This window comes from Takifugu rubripes, chromosome 14 (assembly GCF_901000725.2).
Source record: "Takifugu rubripes chromosome 14, fTakRub1.2, whole genome shotgun sequence".
Classification (NCBI taxonomy): domain Eukaryota; kingdom Metazoa; phylum Chordata; class Actinopteri; order Tetraodontiformes; family Tetraodontidae; genus Takifugu; species Takifugu rubripes.
The window spans coordinates 8,363,869-8,388,163 of NC_042298.1; the positions used below are offsets into that span (position 1 = coordinate 8,363,869).

General features: G+C 44.2%; 1 protein-coding gene across 5 annotated transcripts in view; it reads left to right on the forward strand.

Annotated features, from left to right (window-relative positions):
• Positions 1 to 24,295, forward strand: part of unc5a (unc-5 netrin receptor A) — a 109,060-nt gene that overhangs the window by 36,138 nt on the left and 48,627 nt on the right. For all 5 annotated transcript variants that reach the window (XM_029846950.1, XM_011610752.2, XM_029846951.1 and 2 more), the window contains exon 2: positions 14,577 to 14,792. In XM_029846950.1, coding sequence (XP_029702810.1) covers positions 14,577 to 14,792 — 216 coding nt within the window. The remainder of the gene's footprint in view (positions 1 to 14,576; positions 14,793 to 24,295) is intronic.

The following is a 24,295-nucleotide window of genomic DNA, read 5'->3' on the forward strand; positions in this document are numbered from 1 at the left end:
ATCCGAAATGTCAGCCTTTCCGTTTTTATAGCACTGTGCTCCGCTGCTTAAAGCATTATTTGTGTGTTTTCAAAAGTTTCCAAAAGAGCTCTGCTTGGACTTGCTTTAAGGCTTTGGCGAAAGTTTCAAACAAATTCTTCAAGACCTAAGAAGAAAAAAAGATGTTTGAAGGTAAAATTCCATCAGGCACATATAGAATCGATGCATTTAAGAGACTCAAACAGGTTTTCTCATCACGTGTGACTTGAATTGTTAATTAATTGTTTTAGATGTAAATAAATCAAACTTCTAAGAGGCTTATTTTCATCCTGAAACTTTGAAATGGAACCTGTGTGAGTGTGAGTGTGTGTGTGTGTTCATGATGTTTTTGGCGAGCTCACCAAAGGACAATATGGGTTATTTGGTGGTCTTTTCCATTTTCTCCAAGCAGTCGTTAACACGTGCAAGTTTGGAACTGGCCGCACACGGACTGTTTTAACGAATCGGTGTGTAGGAGAAAGCCTTTTCGCTGTTTCTGTCCCTTCGTTTATCATCGATACGTCTGGATCTGCCGGGAAAAAACAAAGAAATCAATGATTCGTTTACTCTGGGAGCAGCGGCCCATCTGGGGTGTTGGTGGTGTTCTTCTTTGCGCAATTATTTCAATCAAGACGTGATTTCACAATAGACAGGGTTTAATCAATCAGGCGAGTGACTCATTTCTGTGAAGAAATCTGATTTGGATTGATGCTGTCACAAGCTCTCAGCAGCCATCCTTTGGTGGATTAGAGAGTGGATAAAGCCAAGGAAAAAAGAGGCTCCTGCTTCAGATGAAAGCCTTGAACCAGAGGTGGAACTCACTTTTCTAGATCAAAAAAAAATATTATTGTGTTATATTAAAGTGTTCCCGGAACCTTGTGAATGTTGGGTTTTAGATGTGACTAAATTGGACCTCCAGTGTATTTTGTTGTTGAAGCTGATTGCAGGTTAAAAAAAAAAAGTCCAGTGAGAGCCCCGTCTTGAATTCTAAGAGTGGATGTGAATCTGTTTATGTTTTCCCCCCCTGTTTCTAATCCTCATCTCCTTTGGAACATCTTATTACAGCGTGGCAGCGTAACAAGCACATGAGAAGCATTACTTTTGTTTTCAGCTCTTTACTCTGACACGCGTGCTCCAAAGGGCAAATTGATACAATTAATTTGACGGCTAACCGATGACGTGCGAACGGTGCCTTATTGCTGTAAAAGTGCTGCAAAGCGCTCGCAATTTTAATCCCATTCCAAAGGAGGCTCCCGTCTATCGTTCCGGAGCACTAATCTTCAGTGGGAACCATCATTTCCAGCACTCATCTAACAGCTAAAGCCTGGATGTTGCTTGATAGCTTGTTTGCTAGATGACAGAAGTCTTACAGTACAGTTGTCATAATTATGGGCGAGGATTAGCAGAGCCGGTGACCTTGAGCCCTACAGCCCGAACTAAAGGAGGATTTCATCACCCGTCACAGGCAAATGTGAACCTGGCTCCCGTGTTCACCAAATAGGTCACAACGTCTTAGCGACGGATGTGAGCCTGCAGTCGTTGGATATGCAGCAATCCTGTTGGCGGCCTGGGTTTTCTTATTAATGGGGGACTTTGCTAGAAGGTGGAAGCCGAGCAATAATAAATGTGGCCCCATATATCATCTGCAGTACATTACAGGGGAGCGCAGGGTGATTATTCATGCCAGCGGGGGCACGAACAGACCTTTCAGGGGTTCATGGGCTCAAACTTCAGAAAGGGCGTCTCCCACGTCTTTCTCAACAGGGTAGGTAACGTTTCCCCGACTCTCTGATGCTGTTTGCTCAATGGGTAATAAATGTAGTAAAGTTCTTGAATAATAGGGAAATGCCCCCCCCCTTCCCCCCCACCTCCCTGTTCTGGCTTGTTTCTATGTTGAGGCTGGATCGGTTTTCACATGCACTTATCAGGGCCCTTTGTTTGTTTTCACACACTTCCTGTAATCATCAGTAATCACTGAATTCTTTAACCTTAATCATCTGTGTCAAACACTGCAATTTGCAGTGTTGCGGTGGTTTTGTCAGCGCCGTGGACTGCGATCCTGTCGCGCGCGCCGCTGGTCCTCCCTGAATTTTAAATCTTCAAATTAGCTTCTCAGACGAGTGCAATCAAGACTGCAATTACAATGTTCGCAGTAAATCAACTTTTTCCCCCTCAGACACATTCTTGGTTCCAATTAAAACAACCACTTATGCAGCTATTTAGCCTGAGACTGGGAAGCATGGATGGAGTCTTCTGTTCCAAGTTTCCTGTGTTCACTGTCTGTTTGTGGCTATTGGAAAACACACAAACACACACACACACACACACACACACACGAGGAGCAGCAGCTGGCCTTTAATGTGTGTCGGGTGGATTAGTCCGGCCCAGTCAAAGCGCATCAGTAGACCTATATGTTATCTGATGGGGAGAGTCCTAAACTGGGCTCATCCAGCTGGTGTCACCGGTCTGGTTCCAGCACAGGTGATAGAAAAACAGGCAATCTGTCTTTTTACCTGAGGTGTAGGATATGCTCGTTGCTGGGTTGCCACTGGACATAAGAACTCTGATCTTTCACGGCGACTGTTTCACACACTGGTGGACATTCATTCATTCCGAGGCATTTTACCTCGGAGAACGCCCCGGCGGCTCACTGACGGGTCAGTCATGGTTGGGCGTGCACGTTTAGCCATTCCAAACTGTAGCAGAAAGACGCAGCTCTCTCCACAACCATGGTTTATTCCAATCTCAAATTAACTATATCAAAACATTTTAAATCAGAAACGAGTCAGTCGGTCTTTTAAAGTGTAATTACACCACACACATCCTCTGCAGTGATTGTTAGAACTACAGTGTTGAAGTCTTCAAAATGACAAATAGTTCAGCTAATTATAGTATGGATAGGATGAGCACATCTGTCATTTTGCACTTTCTTGTATTAGAAGTGGGATTTAATTCATATAAATGTCATTTTGTTCAAGAAGGAAACCAAAGACTGTCTGATTTAATGATCCAGTCAGCTGCAATGACTGGTGAGCAGTAGTTTATACTCATTATGGGATGATAGTGTGTCTTGTGTGGCATCTATACTGTGGCTCACAAATGAACTTTTGTGTTAATAGGTGGAAAAGTAGAAAGTCTGTTTCATGTTGAAGGCATTTGAAGGTGTGAATTCATTAAAATGAATCAGTGGAAGGCAGCTGCAGGATGTCTGGCAGAACAGGGACATTTGACATGTTCCGTGATTCTTTTCTAATTTTCTTAACAAGCGTTACATAACTGTGGCTGTGTGCGAGAAGAAGTTCATCCTGCAAAAAGGTGTTCAAAGCATTTCACTAAGGTAAGAAAAGGGGCCATTTTGAATGACAGTGATGGGAGTACGGAAGTAGGAATCGATGCCAGTCTTTCCTCGAATGGGTTCTGGGTTTTTAAAAAAGCCGTATATATTTTTATGTCCCAAACTGATACTGCAATCACATTCAAAATACCGTCAAGCAGGATTTACAGCAATGAAGAGTCACTGTTTTTATTTCGTTAGGAATTAACTAGTTAGTCTCTTCATATTCATATGTATATTCATATAGTTTAGTAGCTCCAGCTCCATTTGTGGTCACTGGTAACTAGCAGCCTGGATGCCAAACTGTGACTGAATGATTGTGATTGGGAGATCGGAGGAAGGCAGAGCAACGCAGCAAAGCACTAAGTGACAGCTTCAACGTTACCTTTGGGCTGCTTCACTTTTGAAATGAAACGTCTCCGTGCCAGTTTTTACAACTAGACATAACATACAGCACGCAGATTTGAACCCTTAATGGGATGAGAGCTTTGAAGGTAATTCAGTTTCTATTTCTCAGTAGAAAAACCAGAGTGGTATCACATGGTAACGGTAACAGATAGGCTTATTACAGCTGTTTAACAGTTTACTTTTCATTCATGGTCTCCGTCGTTCCTGAGTAACTAGATTGACGGGGCTGACATTTGTTAGCATCTTTACTGGCTGTACGTGATGTGTTGGGAGCTCTGACCTGCCTCTTTAAAGCGTTTCCCCAGTCAGGTCAATATGATGTTAAATCTTATATGTTACCACGTATTAGCGTGTGGAAATAGGCTGACAAGAAAGGGACTTTTTGCTATGTGAGAAGAATAAATTGTTGTACCGGCTATATTTTATAAATATATAAAAATGTCTTTTTAATTTACACAATTACCCTTTCTGGAGTTGAAGTCTTTCCCCCCCATATTTCACATGCTCGTGCCCAGCAGTCGTCAGCTCTGATAGATTTCTGCACCAAGTTATTATTATTATCCTGGAGGAAAGAGCCTTATTTCCTATATTTATTACCAGTCAGCTAATGCTCGGCTATTGTTCGCTCACATTACCGGGCAGAATGTGGAGGCCATTTCTGTCTGTGCCTCGTAGACGGTGGCCATCAAGGCTCTGAATGGACGGCGGAATCATCAGCAGCTTTTGTCGCCATTGTTTAAGGTGTAAAAGGTCTACTCTGTTCAACTTGCCTGCTCCAGTAACAGCGTGAAGACGCTGAACCTATCCTCAAGAGTGGTTTTTTTTTTACTCTCATAATAGAGACAACAGACTGAAAGGCATGTTTCAATGGAAAGATGTCAAGGACAGCTAGAAGAATTTGTGCATTGTAAATTGAGCTCTAACTCCTCCAGAGATGGGAGGTTGGGAGAGGAAGCAAACCTGGTCATTGTGTGTGTAAATGAAATTTCCCTCAATCTGGATGAGGCCACTGTGACTTGGCCTGTGGTGCAACTGAGGTGAAGAGTCTGTTGTAGTGACACAGTGCAGAGCTCCATTCAGAGAAAGGCACGGCGGCTTGAGCGTTTTCAGACCATTTGAAGGGCCTTCTCCCTTTTATCTGCAAGCTCCAACTCTCCATCCAGATGTGAAGATACCGTTGCATAAACGTGGCATGCGATTAAAAGCAATGGAAACGCTCAACTCGCCTGCTGTTATTCAGCGCTTTAACACCTCTGAGTGATTCTGACATATAATGCAGCTTCTTAATCTTTGTTATAGATCTCTATTATGTCAACAGAGCCCACGAGCCAGCCAACTCAAACCCCCAGCTCACTGTGCATGACGTTAAAACCTATCAAATCAGGATTAATCCACAGCTTGTCCCAAACAGAGAAAATGATCATGTCTCTTTTGCCATATAAATCCACAGAGCTGAGGGATTTATTTTGATTTTTTTATCATCAGATCATGCATGTTTGGATTCAGACATTTACCAGAATGCTAGGAAATATATTTTAAAAAAGTTTAATTTCTATTAATTATAAGCATTTACTGTATATACACTAATGGCTATACTGTATTCAGTCACCATATGATGTTTGTCTATTGTGGGGTTGGTTTTTGACATGTCTTCGAGGTTCAAAACCCGAGACAACAGATAAGAGGAGTTAAAACTAAGTTGAACACTATTAATCTCTCAAACGATCAGACCATAATACCACACAACTGCTGATTATAGTCAAGGTATGACTCCAGTCACAGTTGTGAAAACCAATAAAGAAAATTGGTAAAATCCCGGCTGAGAATACATTTGTGTGGTTAGTGAGGTGTCCTGGACCGCTCGCTCTGATTGGCTGTTGAGAGTAGAAGCCAAGTCTGGAATGGAAAAGCTCACACATGATATTCCAGATCCAACATTACAATAATAATGTGATAATAATCTTAGTAACACCACACAGTTATAGAAATGATTGGAGTTCACCTCTAGCCACGCCCCCTGCCTCTCAGGGGTGGGGCTAAGTGTTGCCATCCCAACATTGCTTCTCTTCTCCTGCTCTCTCCTCAGCTAATCTTGATTTGTCAGCATTTTTCCCCCATTTTACGTAACATTAAATACATGCACACACATCATTCAGTCCTGTTTGATTTTCACGACACCTAACGTACACGAGCAGGTGAGAAGCCACGTGCGTCCTTCATCGCTGAAATGAATTCCATTATAGTGATGAAGGCCATGTGACAAAATAACATGAGTCATTGTTCGAGTGAGGAATCGGCTCAACCACGTGAGCACCGCAGACGTCACACCTTCAGCGGTTGGCTTTAGCACACCCCCGTTAGCATCCAACGGCGCGATCCAAGCGCCGAAAATTAGCAGAGCGAAACCATCGATTTGGGAGTTGCAGCCCAGCAAACTTGAAAAAGTGGAGGTGCGTTTCATTCTGAGACTTCTTCTGCCAGAGCTCATCTGTATTCATGCGTCTTTGCTGTGGTGGTGATGTGGAGAGAACTGGACCAAGCTGGAAGGGGGAAAAAAAAGAAATAAGAAAAGAAAGAGGGAGAAAACATGGTTCGAATAATGAGAGCGCTGTTGGGGTTGGGATGAGTTTCCCCCCTCTGCTGGCTGCTCCTGTCTTCAACTGATACCCCCAAATACACGTGGAGTTCAGATTTGCTTTGCTTCTCTTTGGAGGGAGAGTCATAGCAGATAACAAGCTCTGTCTTCTGATTCCTGACAGGTTCACACTTATCTACAATTCCTTCTCCTCCTATTGCTCTCTGGGGCCTGCAGCCTGTGGGTCAGAGCTTTTACATATGTGAGCATGCTGCGTGGTTGGTAATGTGTTTGTCTTTGGGAGATTCCTCCTGGATCCGCCCCTTTTATAGCTACACATTCTCAGCACATTCACCACGTGTAGCAGACAGATTCTGTCTTACATACATGATTTGGAGGTTTAATTAAAGCTGCAATTCTGAAGTATCTTTTCAGCCCAAACTGGAGGTTTCTTAAGCCCCTCCCAGTATGGAGCGCCCTCCCATACTTGCATGGTGAAGTTTGTCATGGCTCAACCCGGCCTGTTGTACGACCATCGTCCTGGAATACACAGGCGGGAGAGGAATCGATTTTGTTTTGGTGACTAAGCCGGCTCCTCTATGATATTTGGCAACATGCCTCATTTCAGCCGTGATAAATTTGAACTCTTTCCTCCTGTTGACTGATTACATCGCAATTGACAAATGAGTTAGCTGGTGGCAAACTGTTAGCATGTTGAGTGGTGAAGGTCAACAATGTGTGACGCGCCCCATAGAGGCTGTGATTAAAGGGGACAAGTTGTAGCCCATTTTAGAGGAGTGATTGACACTCATTCAGACACTCTCCTGCCTCTGATTAGCTGTTTGATGCAGGGACAACTCTTGCAAGTGGCACCAGGAGCAGAATCAAACAAGCTAGACTGTTTTCACCATACATATCTGAAAGACTGTGCTCCGCCCAGCAATTTTCATGATGTCATTTCATGAAGCATTTGCATGTAGCAATAAGTGGCTTTTTATCTTGGATGATATTTATTTTTCCGGCTTTCCAACGGGTCACTTGTCTTGACAATAAAATGACTGTCTTCAGATCAGTTTCTCTGCATCAGCCTGCAAACAGCCAGAAAAATCACCATTGTGCATCATTTCATAGCAGTGACATGCTGTAGCTAATAATTACAGCTTTGCCTTGTGCTTGTAGTCCATTATATTGTTACTTTCCTTGATTTTGGCTAACAGATAAGATGTTAATGTCGGAATTTTATGAGTTTCGCCTGATCTTGTTTCCCTTAACCGTCCGTTAAACTGCGGTTGAGCCTGGTGACACCTTGTGGCTGGTGGTTTGTTAGATTCAAAGTTGGTGTCGGCTATTTGTTGCAGCAATTAAAGTTGAACAGGTGGAGCTTTGTCTCGGTCTTGTTATGGATCATATCTCCGTGTTGTGCTCTCGTCCTCTGCCTGGTGCCGAGGAGCCTTCTTGCTTTGTCACACTAATTAGGCAGAGCGTGTCATCACCAATTGTGTTCTCTGCGATCTTCTCTGGGAGGAGGGTGTATGAGACAAATCTGAGGTGGTGAAGGAAGGGGAAAGACTTGGCAGGCTAAAACATTAACAACGCTCTAACGTCAAAAGCCTTTAGGGACTGGGCGAGGTTGAGGAGACTTAATGTGTATCGGCACTTATGTATTCCCCAGTCACTCTTTGGATGTTTACTTGGCTTGTCCCTGAACTGGTCATATATTTTCTCCATGTACATTGTTTCTGTGCCGCCGGGTGATGGAGAACATGCTTTATCTAATTGTAAGGCTCTTAAAGTAACACCATTTGTAATATGAGACTGAGTTTCATTTCAGCTCCGAATTGCAGTTTGTGGTGTTTTCTGCAGTGTTTCCAGCCTCCTCAGCAATAAACACTGATAATCCATTATTTTTATGCTCACAGCTTTTGATCACGGTGCTCCTCTCTCTCACTCTCCACAGTTAAACTAGTCCCACACTTGCAAACATCCAATGTGCAGAACCTCTGGCTGCAGGGATCTCCGGTAAATTAAGGATTAACTTGGTAATCTTAATTGTCTCTTGTCCTTTTTTTTATCTTCCTCCTTCCTCCCTTTATTTCCTAACATCCATTTTAAAGATTTAAGAGTGTCTTCCTTTACCTCTCTCTCTCTCCCTCTCTCTCCTCTCTCTCCCTCCTCTCTCTTCCTCCTCTCTCTCCTCTCTCTACCCCCCCCCCCCCCCCCCCTCCTTCCTTGCCTGTTTGCTGTAATCAACTTGCCTCTGGATAACCTCATTTCCGGCTAAGCGTTAGGGGACGACAAATCCATGAGCTTGTGCGTGACTAGGGTGGCAAAGACCGCCATGGTGACTGCCGCTCCTGACAGGACAGGCTGCTTTCAGCCCCTTTGAGGACTGGATGTTATTATTAAGCCAAAATGTGTCTAAATCTCTGTGACTCATTGGAAAAACAGCACACACCAAAACGCTAAACAGGTGAAGCTTCTAAATCCACGTTTTTTTTTTTCAACCCTTCGCCGCGCTGAAGTGTTTCTGCAGGCTTTACTGCTGCCACTTATATTACAGACATGAGATGTTTTTCCCAGCCGGGCGTTGGAAGATGAACTGACAAAAAGTGGATACCACAGATTAAATTAATTTAGCCTGACGAAGGAGCAAAGTCATACAAGTTTTAGTGATTTCTCTGATGAGGAATGTGCTGTTTCTGAGGCCCAGGAGGTATTTTTCAGCCACAGACGCTCAAAGATGAGCACATTTCCCACAAATAATGCAACACGATCTTTGGAATAGAATGAATGGGAATTATGTCTTTTCAGTTTACATGAAGCTTTTCATCGCCTGAGTAGATGCAACTTAATGTGAGGCCATGATCAGAAGGTTTGTGGTTAATGAAAGAGGCTAAACGCTCTCCTACTTGATCTGAAAATGCTACGTAATTGGTTTTAAAATGGGACAACAGACGTGCAACCTGAGTAAAACATGTAGGACACAGCAGTGATTCATCCGCACTGTGGAAAGTGGCTGTAATTTTGAAGCCATCAACCTGAACTGCAACTGGAAATTGTGTAGAGGTGAATGAGGACGAACCATTGGATGTGGCACTTCACTGATGAATATACAATCTGGAGGCTCTTCACAGTCCACACAGTCATAATGAGACTTCTAAGAATAGAAAGACGCTTTTCCTCTTCACTATAGAAATGTGTTGTTTCATAATTTGCGGAACAAACACATGACGCGTCATGTGATGTCTTCTAAATGAAGCAGAAATATTAAAAAAATCACTCTTATGTCAATGATTGCTCATTTATGTGAACATGGTATGAGTTATGCCCAGCTTTCATATCTATTTTATATATTTTTTCATTTAAAGGATCGTGCAAAACGATTATTATTGTGTGTAGCAGCACTGAGGCAACTCTAAATGTACATTTTTGTGGGGAAGGCATATGTGATCTGCCGCCTCTGGGCTGTTGGATGTTTCAGAAACATCTGGTGACAATTGTATTCACAGGCATCCATCCTCTGTCAATTAGCACATTGGAAGGGTATCTTTGGTTCCGAGGAAGGAACCTTTCAACATGGTGCTGCAAAGTGGATTGCAAAGGTAGTTGGCACAGAGTTGCTCCCCTGCTGAGCTGTTGTCTCAAATAGCTGACAGGAGGAAATAAATAAAAGCAGATGTGTTAGCGCCTGCTCAAAGATGTTAGCCTCGTTGATGGTGTCGCGCTGCAGTGTGGCGCCACGGCAGCCCTGCCGGCTTTTTTTCCTCTAACGCCATTTAATCAGTGGAAGTGCTGAGGTGATTGATGCCTGCCGCGTCTGTGGCTTGAGCTCCTGCAGAGCGACTATCAAGGAAGCATTCTCATCAGGACTATGTATAGGCCGTGTGATATTAGCCTTGAACTCGCGCACGGAGCTGCCAAATTTCTATTCAACCGTAAATGGAGGAAATTGTAATAACACCATATGAGGCACGTGTTTCTCTCATCTCCATGTCTGTATAATTCTTTACCACTGCCAGACCAAGACAAGAAAAATTGAACAGTAGTTGAATTTGTCAGTGTGATGCTTTAACGTTTCCATGCAAACCGGCACTTTTGATTGCATGAATAATTCTGCTTCTCATATTGATCAAATGCTGTGTGGAGGCTTTACACACCTCTATTTTTGCAGTGTGTGTGTGTGTGCGTGCGCACTGTGTGCATATCATTTTAGTGTATATACTATACAGGTGGTGTGTAGCTGAAGGCGTGCTCCTTAGAGTGTGGTTCTCTCATGTGAGAGTAAATATTTGTCATCTGCTGACAAGCATGCATCAGTCAGCAGCTCCGGATTATATATAATGGTGGACAGGCCTATTTTCTCCTTCCCTCATCTTATTTCTGGTCCTTTTCTGACAACATCGACCCTTGTGTTGGTGAATAAACAGAAAAACAGCATTTGAGATGATACAAACCAACAAACCAGATCAATCCCAAGCCCTCTAGAATCTGCAGCTTGACGTAAAACAAAAGGCTAAACACAAAATGCTTTAATATTCGAGAGAGTACTTTTAATTGAATTAATTACAGAGGACATTGTGAGGTGCTGATGGTGCTATAAAGCACTTGTTATAGCCGCTGTTCATCACTGTGATGTAAATTATACCCAGTGATTGCTCAATGATGCTTTTCTTTGGGGACATGACATGTTAAAAAAATAGAATGTAATTGGCTCCAAAGGGCACACGATGTGTTACCGCCACGAGGGCACAACACAAAGGAGGGTTATTTCGCCACGGCCTTTATTCCCCGCTGACATCCTCGCACTGTGGCGCATTCAGCAAACCGGTGGACCAACTAAATAGTGAGGAGTGAATTTAAAATTGCCGATTTCCTGCGAGATGACAAACACACATGCATGTCCACGTGGCCAGAGGCTGGGAGAATTTCCAAAATAATGAAGGAAAAGGGGCAAAAAGAAAAGAAAACAATCCTGGAAAAGACACAGTATCTGTCGTGAAAGCAAAAATCATTATGAAGTATTGAAGACAGATGGTAACGCGAGATGTGCACAAAGCTGCAGCACTTGTGAAGCCTCTACGGCTGCATCGGGGTCTTTTATATAGAGTTGCAGAGCTTACAGGAACAAAAAGTTGCCTGTTTTATTTTTAAACGCACCTTTGTGCACCTCCCCATCATCTCCTCCCCTAGTGGACGCGCTCGCTGTCCCAGACACGGGAGCTGGCGCGGTCAGCTGGGCAGAGGGGACTCGGGGTCAGCGCTCGGGAGGAAATCTGCTTTGGACATCATGGATCAGCGCGCTGACACCTGGTGCACCCTCGCTGCGTTTGCGTGGTCGCATATTTATGCTTTAGGTCACTTGATGGGTCTCGAGAGAGAATAGCAGCTGCACACGCAAAAAATACTAAATAAACCAATGTAGTTCCCCCTCGCACGTTGCCGGAAGAATCCAAATGATTTTCTGGACTCGTGTAAGTGTTTGGAAACTGCACAGGAGGGAACACACTTACCGCCTCTGGGGACTGCAAACTCAGCGTGCATGTTGCATCAATTAAATCATCTTCATTGGACGAATGATCAACCAGGGAGCCATTTAGAGTCCTGTGTTTGCTGTTTGTGTGTGCTTGTGCTAAACGATCTGGCCGTGGACTCAGATGTGTCTGAGAATTAATGGCGGCTTTAGCTGATTACATTCACTGGCATCTAATGCAATTCTTATAGTGCTGCTGTATGTCTATTTGATATATGCATTGACCTGCGAGCAGTCTGTTAAGTGTCTGATACTCCCCGTGTGTGAGTGCACGTGCATGCGTGTGCACGTTGACTTTGAACTACATTGTGTCATGACAATAATCTAAGCCAATTTACTACGCATCAGCCCTCCATTATGGGTTTGATATAAAGTGCTGCGTGACTAGAATGCCCTCCCATAAAATGACGATTTACTTCTCCAAAGAAATTACGTGTTTAACCTCATTAACCTAACGCGCATGTAGTAAAATGGAAGGCTAACCCCCCTTGTCCCAGTGGTGCTGCGCATGCACACAAACACAAATTGAAACATCATCAAAAGTTGAGAGTTCCTGTTGAATGTGACCCCTCTAAATGGGACGCCGGCAGCACGTTAGCGCGTTAGGGAGCTCATCAAGCCTGCCGACTTGGCGGCCCCGCACGCGCACTTGCCTTGATCCAGTTACAAACATCATTTGTCCACGATGAGATGCTTAACCTGGCAGGTGTGAGGCAAACCGCGCCCGCTGTTTCACCGAGCTGTTCTGGAGGGTCGGCTAGGCCGCCTAATGGCTACAGTCACGAAGCTGGAAGCTGGCCCATTAGAGGAAGGGTCTCCTCATTAGATCCAGCAGGCTCTGAAACCACCTGACCTAATGGTCCCCTGCTCTTTATTAGCAAAGTTTGGACTCGCCCATTAGAGGAATTGTACTCCCATCATGATGACCTCTGACCTTTCCTTAAATGCTGAGGGAGAAGAAGCAGCACTACGAATAGTCAGTAACATCAGATGTGCTGTTGTGAATGGAGAGCTGCCATATTAATGACGCTGCCTCCTCTGCTAATGCAATCAGAAAACATGGCGGGAAAATGGGTGGGAAAGAAGGGAAAGTGTCAGCAAGTGATCTATGTCGTTCATTGGACACAGAACATTTAGTTTTCATTAAGAGCTAAACATGTACAGGAAACATTAATGGGGTTCAGCGGTGGCGGCGGCGGCATGCTTCGCTGTATTCCGTCTTGATGAATTAACAAGTCAGCACACACGGGCAACGAAAAACAGCAGACAAAGGAGAGACATTAATTTAATGTGTTGTGTGGGGGGGGGGGGGCACTGACAGATAATGTCTTCATCCTACCGTCGGTGCTTATGCTGCAGCACAATATTATCCCTGACCCAGGAAATGGGAAGATGCAAGGATGAGCAAAGCCACGGACGGGGAGGAGAGGAGAGGAGAGGACGGTCGGCGCGAGTGTTGCCTTTTCATTACCAGAAATGTGGACTCCCGCCGCACAGGGAGGGATGGAGACTGTTAATGCGCAGTGTGTCGGCCATATTGGGTTGAGGGTGGTAAATTAATATTGCACTCCTTTTTAAAGGGGTTTTATTTTGGGCTTTACTGGTCTCCCCTGAGTGTCTGCGCTGTAAAGAGGTTATTTTCCTCTTCCTGCTTGGTTGTCTCTCGTCTTGCTGTTCCTCCCATGCAAGTCTAATATGTTTGGAGTAAAAGGAGACATCATGGAGGAAGGATGCACGCACCGTTGATCTGATATTTTCAATCAGTGCTGAGCGGTTTCCAGCATGTTCCCTGAAAATGTAATGACATCCGTGTTAAAATCCCTTTCTCTTTTCAAGCTCAGTGACATTTTTACAAACTCCAGGCGTTTTCATGATTTACAAAATTGACAATTGTTTACCGCCGCAAAGCTCTAATTCCAGTTCTCAGTCCCTGTTGCTGGTCTCAGTCAATCACTACAGGCCGATACTGCAGCACTTCATTTTATTTATTTTATACACAGTATAAAATCAATGTAAAAGCTGAATGCTCACATTTTAATCACAGTTCAATAAATCTACACCAACAGGAAGTTTCTGTGGGTTCATGCACAGATGAAATGGTCTCCAGTCTGCAGGCACTACTGCAGTGCTGCTTTCACAAGTGAAAAAGTGACAATCAGGAAAATTATCATTATTATTATTATTCCTGAAAAAACATTTTATTTTTAGGAAAGCGTGTGTTGTCTTTCATGATCCATACAGGCATTTGCAACCAATGTCTACACACACACACACACACACACACACACACACACACACACACACACACACACACACACACACACACACACACACACACACACACACAGCATCTGTCAGTCACCTGTAACCTCTGTGCCAGCTGCGCTGCCTTGCTCAGTGGCTGTAGAGTTGAGAGTATTGGTTAAAGAACATGGTGCGAAGAGGCCTCGCCATTGAAAAGGGATTTATGGCCATCACTCCTTCGGCAGTGATCTGAAAGGGACGTGACTAAGGGCTGGGGGGGGGGCACTGTTCACAAGGCCACTGTCACTGGCATTTCTCTGCCACATCTCTCCGGTATCGCTCAGTGTTTGTCATCTTCTGCATAATTCAGCAAACCTCCGCATCAGATATTGCATTTTAGCACTGCTGAAAACAGTCAGTCAAGTTTTTTTTATCTAAAATCCCGATTTCTTCTTCCCTCCCTAAAGGTGCCGAGCACGCGGCCACCGCCACCCTTCCTGCCGCCTTCTCCGACCTGTTGCCTCACTTCCAGGTGGAGCCGGAAGATGAGTACATCGTGAAGAACAAGCCGGTGACGCTGACCTGCCGCTCCACTCCAGCCACGCAGATCTACTTCAAGTGCAACGGCGAGTGGGTTCACCAGGACGACCACCTGATCGAGCGGACCGTCGACCCGGCAACAGGTACCCGCCACATTTAATCGTGCCATTATTTCCCAATGTGCTGGTAGCAAGCCAGCGTGTTAATCGGTGTTGTGACACTCGTGACTCCGCATATACAGTATACATTTAAAGGTTTGCATGCAGGGAATTAGCTCATCTTCAGGCCCACTTTTCCTGGCAGTTTCATAATAAGTTCATCGGTTTCAGCCTCACACATCTTCCCCGTCACCTTGGAGACCCGTTTGTTGCCATCATGCTGCAGTCCTCCTCCATTAGTGTCACAATCATGGATGACAGTGTGATGCAGCGGTGATTGACAAATTCAGTCCACCCATTCTTCTTTCCACTGAAATGAATAAAAGATGCCTCCCTTATTTTTTAAGGGGCTGAATCAGGCGCACACGTGGCCGTGCGTGTTTCACTCTATCTTCATGGCCAAAAAGAAACAATTTTATTTTACAGCATGTGGTATTTGGCTCCTCCAACTGTGAGCAGCACGTCTGTGAAAGGTGATCCGACAGCGATACGAATCATTTTAGAGGCCTATAAGCTTTCACGCAGGATGTTTGCCTGAATATTTCTATATACACAGATTTTTGATCAAAAATGTATTCAAATAACACTTCAGTAACCCACGCTCCTGAGTGGGAGGAAAAACCCTGACATTAACAAAAAGAGTGCCTGTTTCTCTCTCACACACACATAAACATAAACAAACACACACACACACACACTGTTTACACTAATATTTACTCTGTCTGTCAAAATAAGGCTGATTTTGATTAATTAGTCATGTAAAAACCCAGAACAAACAAAGCCTGATTATTCACAACCTCATATCGAGCCTTTTTTTTTTTTTAAATATCCAAACTATTTTTGCATGCAAAGGAAAACAAAACCTTTAGAGGTTGAACTGAGAGTTTAGTAACTAAACGTGGTTCAACCTCTAAACTCTTAGTTCAACCAATGAACTAAACTTTAGTTCATCCAACTCAGAGTGGGTAATGGCTGACATGTCGTGCTTTGATGGGTCGTAAACTCGATGCCTGTGCGCACGTGTGTGGGGACAAAGTACAAACCAGTGGCGTGTGTGACTGCTGAGGTGTGTGTTCATGTCCTAGGACCTCTGGAATTAATGAAAGGATCAACATTAATGAATCATTTATAGATAGTAGTGTGGTTTCACCAAGTAGTTAATTATTTATGGGGTACATATCTATTTATTTATATGAGTACCGAATGTCAAACACAAATGGCAAAAGTCAAGAAGATTGAATTTTAAACTTGATGAATGAATCAGTACATTTGCCTCAGTGTGATGGGGTGAGTATCCTTGTGTCGACACTCGTCCATACTCTGACTTTGATTGATGGGCCTGCACTTCCAGTTAGTCAAGTAAGCCTTGATTTAGGTGAGGGAAGCCTGTCATATCACGACCCTGCTGCCAGTCACACGCGCTCTTGCATTGTTTGGATTTGACTCGCCTCCTGAACGAGGCCCCATCTTGAACGCTGGAGTCTTTTCGGGACACAGAGTCAGGCAGAGCGATTGATATGTTAATTATTTTTGGAGACAAAGTAAGCGAAACACGGGGGAACACTTGTGGATTATTAATAAAGGATGGTCAGCGAGTCGACAGTGATCCGATCAGTTTCCGTCTCTCTCAGCGTCTCCTTTATCGTGTTCTTTCATAAGCTCTACCACTTCTCCCTGTTGTTGAGGGAGGTGAAGCTGCCAATCCCACCAACCCTTGTAGGATTAATAAATAATTGCTGAAAATGGAGCTACAAGGGTTTTAGTTCTCTCTCCCGCTTTCGTCAGTCACTGTGTTTATACATTCACCACGTTATTCTTTCCTCAGGATTTCAAATATCACAGATTCAGAGATGGCCCTTTTTTTCTCCAGGTAGGAAGAGAATACCCATGTCTCCACCTTTTTGACGCCGAGATAAGGATTCTATTCAGCCGGTTTATGAGTAAGCGGCGACAGGATGGGTGGATAAATAAAGGAGCGCAGACACGCGTGACAGCAGAACAGCAGGATGAAGTGAGCCGTCCTGCAGGCAGCTGATTTAAAATAAACACAAACTGGCTTTAGAAGTTTGTGATTCGCAGCACGCGGGAATTAGTCACTTTGGGTGTTAATGAGAGAATATGACATCATTTCCTTTGGTTCAGACTCAACTAAATGTGATTGAAAGACAGAAAATGCAGGGAACTTGTAGGCCGACCCGCTGAAACTGTGTGGCGGTTATCTTAATGAGGTTTGACTGTGAGCAATAACCATTGCACAGCACGACCAGGCGCAGATTACAGGCAGGTTGTACAAGCGCATAAAAAAAAAAAGCCAAATTTATTTGTTGAATCTGGTTTTATGCCGCTTGCAGTGACAGCGCTGGACAACACTGATTTTGGTCAAGAACGCGACACGTTCCGTAAACTGCAACAGGGTTTATGAGAACGTCAGGATACCAAACCGGTGCTCTGCCATCATTTAACGACGACGGTCATTACCTGTAATCGTCCGCGTTTATTTATCTATGAAATGGCGCCGTCCCGCTGGGGTGCAGCAGACCCCTGAAGCGACTGAGGGAGCCGTGGCTTTGGAGAGCCTCTTGGAAGCACAAAGGCTCTCCCATACCACTGTCTGTTCACACTTTGATGGTAAATGGGTCATATGTGGTGCAGGTATGAAGGACACTTGGTTGTCTAGAGGTAGAGCTGCTCCAAGGTACCCGTATCGATCCCTCCAACACTTGTGCAGTTTAATGGCACCGCTGCCCAGAGGAGTTTACTGATGGCTCCCTCTAATCCCCTTTTCCTGAAAGAAGCACACACGCAGAGAGCCGGCTGAGTGTGTGTCTGTGCATGTGTGTAGGACAGGCTTGTCTGTCCCTTCTCACACCCCTGTCGTCACAGTCATACCGGGCTCTAAAACCGGACCTGTTGCCAGGCAACCATGTTACCCCAGAAGCTGGCCAATATCAATATTACACCTTGAAGAGAGAGGCCTGAGGACTTTGAGACAAAGCCAAGTTGCCAAAAAAAAAAACTGATTGCCATCATCCATTTAACGCGCATCGGTGCAAAAACCAAACTGGGAATATTCATGATTTCTCAGAAATACCCGCCGTCTCCCATTGGTTGTTTATTTTTGCGGTGCTTTGCAGAATTTATGCTTGTTTCTCTGATTAACACTCAGTGATATAAACACTGCGCACCCAGGTGACCAAGAAACAGCACCCCTGAGAGCTCAGCCTCACTTTGATTGGCTGCCGTGATCATCCTGGTGAGGGAATTCTTATCAAGGATCCCTTATGCTTTGTAATGCAAACCCGGCTCCAGTTGTGGATCAGTCAGCCATGATTGTTTTAGGGTTTGTTTTTGTTTTTTAAATGTTTGATGGACAAGTGTCCTCAACCATAAAAAACTTGTTTGAAAAGGGATCCAGAAACTGGAGCGTCATGAATAATTCGTGTTTTTATTAATGAAAGAAAGCTAGGGTGTTTCTTGATATGGGTTTTTTGCTCGTTTGTTTACAAAGTGAAGGCCATCAAATGTGGCTACATGTCTCGCTTTTGTTAAAAATTCTACAGGCCACTGTTGCCCAAGTCCTCTTCTTCTTATCGCTTTGATATATATCAGGTGAGCCGTACAGACGGGTCAAAGGGAGCAGAATCAGTCCAGCGCTCAGGTGCGGTGATCTCAGGAACAGGCTGCTGATGGAGACGAGCACATCCGGCACAGCGGTGTCAAAATTCAACACTTGTACCATCTGTGTTGAATCCCAGCGTGCCCCACTCAAACCTGCACCCTAACTGGAAGGTTTTAAATTAATAACCAAGTCAGGACTGAAGTGCCAACATGTTTCGGAGGAGTTGGGAGACATGACAGGTGGGTAACGCTCAGCAGAAGACGTGACCTCTGGCCTCATCAGACAGCTGTGTTTGTTGAAACTGATTCAGTGCAGTCGAGACAAAAGAGGTGCTCTGGCCGACTGTGCTGACAGTTACAGTTACTGACACCACTTTGTGTTCTGTCAACCACACTCACACACACACACTCACACACATGGCCACTTGTCTCAAAAGTATCTCTAAAATATATATATATAAAAAAAAGGAGATGTCACAACCTGTCCTTCCTCTTCTGGTATCAGTGTCCAATATTGATCCATCAGTGAGTCTATTGGCTCTCATTACCTGTCCTCAGTAACTTATCTCAATTGTTATGGCTGTGACTGCTGCCAAAGCTCCATCCAGCTCCGCGTCTTCTCCGGGTCATCCTTTATGGAACCGGGGAAACGGAGACGTCTGGCGAGCCCTAATAAAGACATATCCTCTCTGTGCAAATCAATGCTGACAGCGTGTTTGCCAAGATTAGGAGATTCTCCCACACTATGATTTCTCATCAGACACATAATGAAGAGAGAGGAGATTGGCATTTGAGCGGAGGATTGTGCTATCGGCCAGGCTGATTTGATTGTGTTTGCATTTCATCTGCCACCATTGATGGAAACGATTTTGATCGACAAGCCGCCTTGTCGCGGCTAATGCAAACCCTCTCAGGTGGAAAATGCATGCATTCCACATTTCTATTTCAATAAACCTTTAGCAACTGCCTTATAAAGATGGAGAGATCATATTTTCTTTGTCGACTGAAGTGGATGTTTACAAGATTTCTACAGTGAAACCAGAAAAAAGGGGAGAGGAAATAAAATGAGGCCCACCGCAATGCTCATCCACGTCAGGGAAGGGATGTTAAGAGCTGAATCAAACTCACCACTGAACAAACAATCTCACATAAAAACATATTTTCTTGCTCGGTCTTCCCGTGGATTTATTATCAGCCCCTGACACTCTGTCAGGAACTAGGCCGGACGTCAGTAAATCACTTTCCAAATCTAATGCGAGGATTCATTTGTGGAAAATTTGTATTTCCTGACAAGATCCTGGATCGTAATGTGATGACATATTTAATTTCGGAGTTAGGTTAGGGATAAGCCTGGCTTAGCTGGAATGATCTACAACCTTTATTTTAATACCTGAAGACTTATCCGCAGCATTAAAGCAGCCAAGAAGCTCTCTCACTCCGACGTCCTCCTCTACCTTGTACATCTCTGGTATAGGTCAGCAACCTGGATGCAGCTAAATACCTTTTACCTTTACAAGAAGGTGCATAACATGAATGACATTTAATAAAATGTGAATACAACACGCAGCAAGTCACCCCCCACCCCCACCCCCCCTCAAAAAAATGGTCTTAATGGTGCTGGGGCTGGGCAACAGTAATTAAGCATGATCTTTAATGGAATATTGATGAACAGTCCTGCTGCACTTTAAGTAAAACGTGATAGGCCTGAGAGTGGGGTTCTAATGAACAGAAAGAAATAGGAGATTCAGGGTTGGTTGGGGGTTGGAGAAGGACAATATAGTCCTAAATGAATGAAATGGCCTTGGACCACCTGCTAAGCATCGATCAGTAGCCAAGGGGACTAATTGATAATGCATTATTAGCTGCTTCTCCATAATGGTAGCTGTATTTCATTCTGTCCTTGGTTGCAGGACAGAGAGGCGAGTATTTGGCAATGAAGCACTGAAAAACAGATGGTTAGGTGAATTGTTCCCGTGACACATCTGCTAGCGTGTTGTGTTGGGCTTCTGAGGCGGGGCAGCGCAGTGCCCGCACGTGTGCTGAGCTCAAAGCGCTGCTACGCACCTCAGAAGTCACGGTGGATTTCACTGAATCGTGTGTGTTTGTCTGGCCTTGAGACAAGCGCACGTTGTGTGTGCAGCTGTGGGGAAAATAGCAAGGCTGAAGGAATTTTCAAAGAAAGCATCTATGCCGATTGATCAACATAATAGGTTTATTTTTAAAAGCGGCCTATTCACAACAAACTTTTATTGCGGTATCGACACCACCGAGTCAAGGTTCAGGGAGTTAAAACTTCTGTTCAGTCAGCCGTAAAAGTCACGTTTTTGTCATGTATTGAAACGGGAGGTTCCAGTATTTTTACTAAACTACCAAGGTTTTACCTTTAAATTGGCAATGGAACAACTCTGCAGGGTTAACGGATGTTAAGTGAACAAAGTGGGCATCGAGAAACATCAGAACAAGTCCGTATTTATGTAGTCTTGTTTGGGAATCCATTGTCTCTGTGCCTCTGCTGTGACTTGACAATCGACAATTGTGAATTTTATAATTAACTTCAATTAGGGGAACAAAAGTGAATAATAATTAGCATTCGTCAAACCATTGTGGTGATGCTTCTTTCTCTCATATTCACACGCGGCCTTTGTCTTTCCACCAAAAACATTTCCAAGTCTTTACTTTTTTGTGTTTGACAGCCATGTTGCACTTTCAGGCTGAATCCAGTAATGTTCAAACCCAACTGGTTTAACTGTTTTTTGTGCAGAATTTGAGCTTCCAGCCAGCGTTTATAGGTCCCTTTCAAGCTTATAAAAAGCCTGCGCCATCGTGCTGAATTTGACGTTTTATACCTTTGAAGTAGGAGCGATAAGCAAAATGCATGTGAGGACATTGGACCACAGTAATCGGCCATAAGTGAAGCAGCATTTTTCAATGGAGATGGAGAATTCACTTCACCTTAAGAGTAAGTCCTGGAAAATGTGGGGAGCTCCATGCGTTGTCATCTGAACGACATTAAAATATGTCCTCTCGGTGTTCCGGCAGACAAAATTTGGAAAGCTTTGCATGTTTGACACAGGCATGTCCTGCTGCTGCAAACTCAGGCCAAACTAGTGCAGATTCTATCATCACTAACGCATCCAGAGCTTTTATGTCATTTCCATTATTATTCAATTCCTTTTTTTTTTTTTACCACCGTCTTCTTCAATGGAACTGAAGGTCTCATGTGTTTTGCTGACAAACGGAGTCAGAGCGGGAGTTTGGGCTGTCAGTCAACACCTGCTCCGCTCAAACTCTTCTTAAAATCGTGAAGTTGGGAGTTGCAGCGAGGGAGCTGGCAGCTAAACAGTCCACGGAGATGTGTGATAGGCACAAGAACTCAGTAGCTGACAGTTAATGCTTTGTGTGTCTCGCCCTGAGGAGACTTTCGGTATCTGTATTTTACGCACAGCTCGAACAAACATCAGCTCGCTGCTCTGCTTCTTTTTAAAACCAGGAGCTGCAGGGTGTCCTGGGTGCAGCGTGGAGAGGGAGGAAGCATAGGTTCAGTCTCCACTTGAAGTTCTCTGTAAAGTAAAAGACACAGCAAATTCTGAGACGAGCAGCTGCGATATTTTTATATCTAAAGGCGTTGAAGTATGTTGCATCTACATTGTACCCTTGGAATTTGATTGTCAGTGGAGAACAGTGGAGGGAGTGTGTGTTTGAGACCTGCCGGACTTCGTTTCAGATGAGTGACAGAGTGGAAAATGGAGGAATCCAAATCTGTCATGGCTCGTGAATGAGAAGAGGGGTAAAAGAAAAACATCAACAGAAGTGGTCCATTACGGGCGGGTCCCTGCCCAGATGCAACGCTTCTGGGTTCGGTGACGTGGGATCCGAGCCATCGAACAAACAAGAGAACGCGGGGGTCCGCATGTGCTTGAGCGGAACCTTTTCACCAGGGCGGATGTTCAATGAGGCGTGCTGAGTGTAACAGCATCAGCCTGGTCTGGGAGCCATCAGGATGCAATCTGGGGGATTTTATGTGATTCAGATTAATAATTAAATCACCGGCAGTGTTGTGGGCTTTGTTTTTTAAGCCTTTTGTTCACTCCCCCCTTCCTTTTCTATCCTTTAAGAGATTTCAAAGTGCAAAGGGCAGAGACGAGCTTTCCGTTCCACCCTCGACGCGAGATGGCCGTATACGACTCGGTTATATAAAAACGCCCGTAAAAACGAATTGGGGAATTTGGCATGAGCGTTTTTTAGCTCTAAAGTTATTAAGAGCTTCATAAGGATGCTCTTTAAATTATGTAAGAGTTGACTGGATACCTCGAGGTTACTGTTGAATTCTAGCTCTGTAGCGAGTAAATTCTTCATGGGAGGCCTTGAAATTGGAAACATACATTTTAAACGGTGACATTTTACAGACACAGCTAGCCAGAAATTCCGATTTTTTTCAAGTCGCCTTGCAAATCCGCTTCCATATTGTCAACAGTATTTCTGTTCCAGCTCACAAATCTTGCAGCGCTGATATCACACCCAGCTCAGGGGTCTGCCTCGTGCTTTCTCTCTTTCCTTGGCTTTGTTTTCAACGCCAGGTTATTTATAAAGGCCACAATGCTCCGTCTTGCATCTGCTGCATTAATTATTAATACAGTCACATTTGAACAAAGAAAATTAATATTTAAAGGCCCAACGCATGTGCAGCACTTCTTTCCCTGACGTGTCACATTGTAGTTGATTCAGGACTCGACACCATCGTCCATACTGGAACCACAGAGAGGCCACTGGAGCCACATGAGGGTCCCCGGTATGACTCTTGAAAGATGTTGTAATAATTCTGGGTTGTTTTTTTTTGTTTTTTTTGCAAGAGTTCTCCAGTGCTGCACCTTTGCAGCTGATGGAGAGCCACTCGTGAGCCACAGAAAGAAAGGGTTGGACTTGTGGAGAACCATTTGTCCTCTAGAAAGTCGAGGGTTTATTTCAATGGCAGTGCAACACTGACGCCTGCTATCTGCTTCTCTTTTCTTTTTCTTCTTTTTTTTAATATTCACACTATTGGAATTTAATAATCACACAATGTCAAGCACTGTCATTTTATTTGAAGCCGACATACTTTAGTGTTTTCTTTCCCGTCAAGAGTGGGGCACTATTCAACTCCAACTTGGTGTTTAAAGTTGTTTTCTCTTCGGATCCCAGCGCAGCTTGTTGCCCTTCAGATTTCATTTCTTTCTTGCTCTGTCACACCATATTCTGTCACTCCGTTCCTGTGTTGCCTGGGACATCCGCTCTTGTCATCTTGACCTCTCAAAGTGCTTCACACATCCGCATTCACCCATTCACTCACCGACGGCTGGCTCCCCTCGCACCAGCCTGTTGGGAGAGAGAACCGCCCAAACACAGTGAAGAGGCCCCGTCAGGAGCCATTTGGGCTTCAGCATCTTCTTCCGCGAGTGTTGACTGAGCCACAGCTGCCCTCAATTACGCGTTCCCTTGAATGGAGGACTGAAACTTGTTTTTTCCGACAGAAATATGTCACCACTTGTACCTATTCTAGAACCAGGTGGTCTCGTTTTGACAACCAAAATAATTTCCTCAGCAGGAAAAACTGGCTCTGGAGTAGTTGTTGGCAGCTGGGGAAAAGAGGTTTAGTGACGGTGCCAGCGACTCACTCTGGAGTTCTGTAACACTTTTGTAAACTGGTGATTCATTAAAATGTATAAACTTAATATTTTCTTTCTTTCTTTCACCAAAACCTGGAAAACCGAAGAATCCTTTTCCAAGGATTCATAACTTGTGAGTGTTTATATCATCCAACTAAAAGAAAGCTTAAACAGGCCATTGACATCTTTATTTGCTTCATTTTACTTTAAAATTTCACAATAATTTAT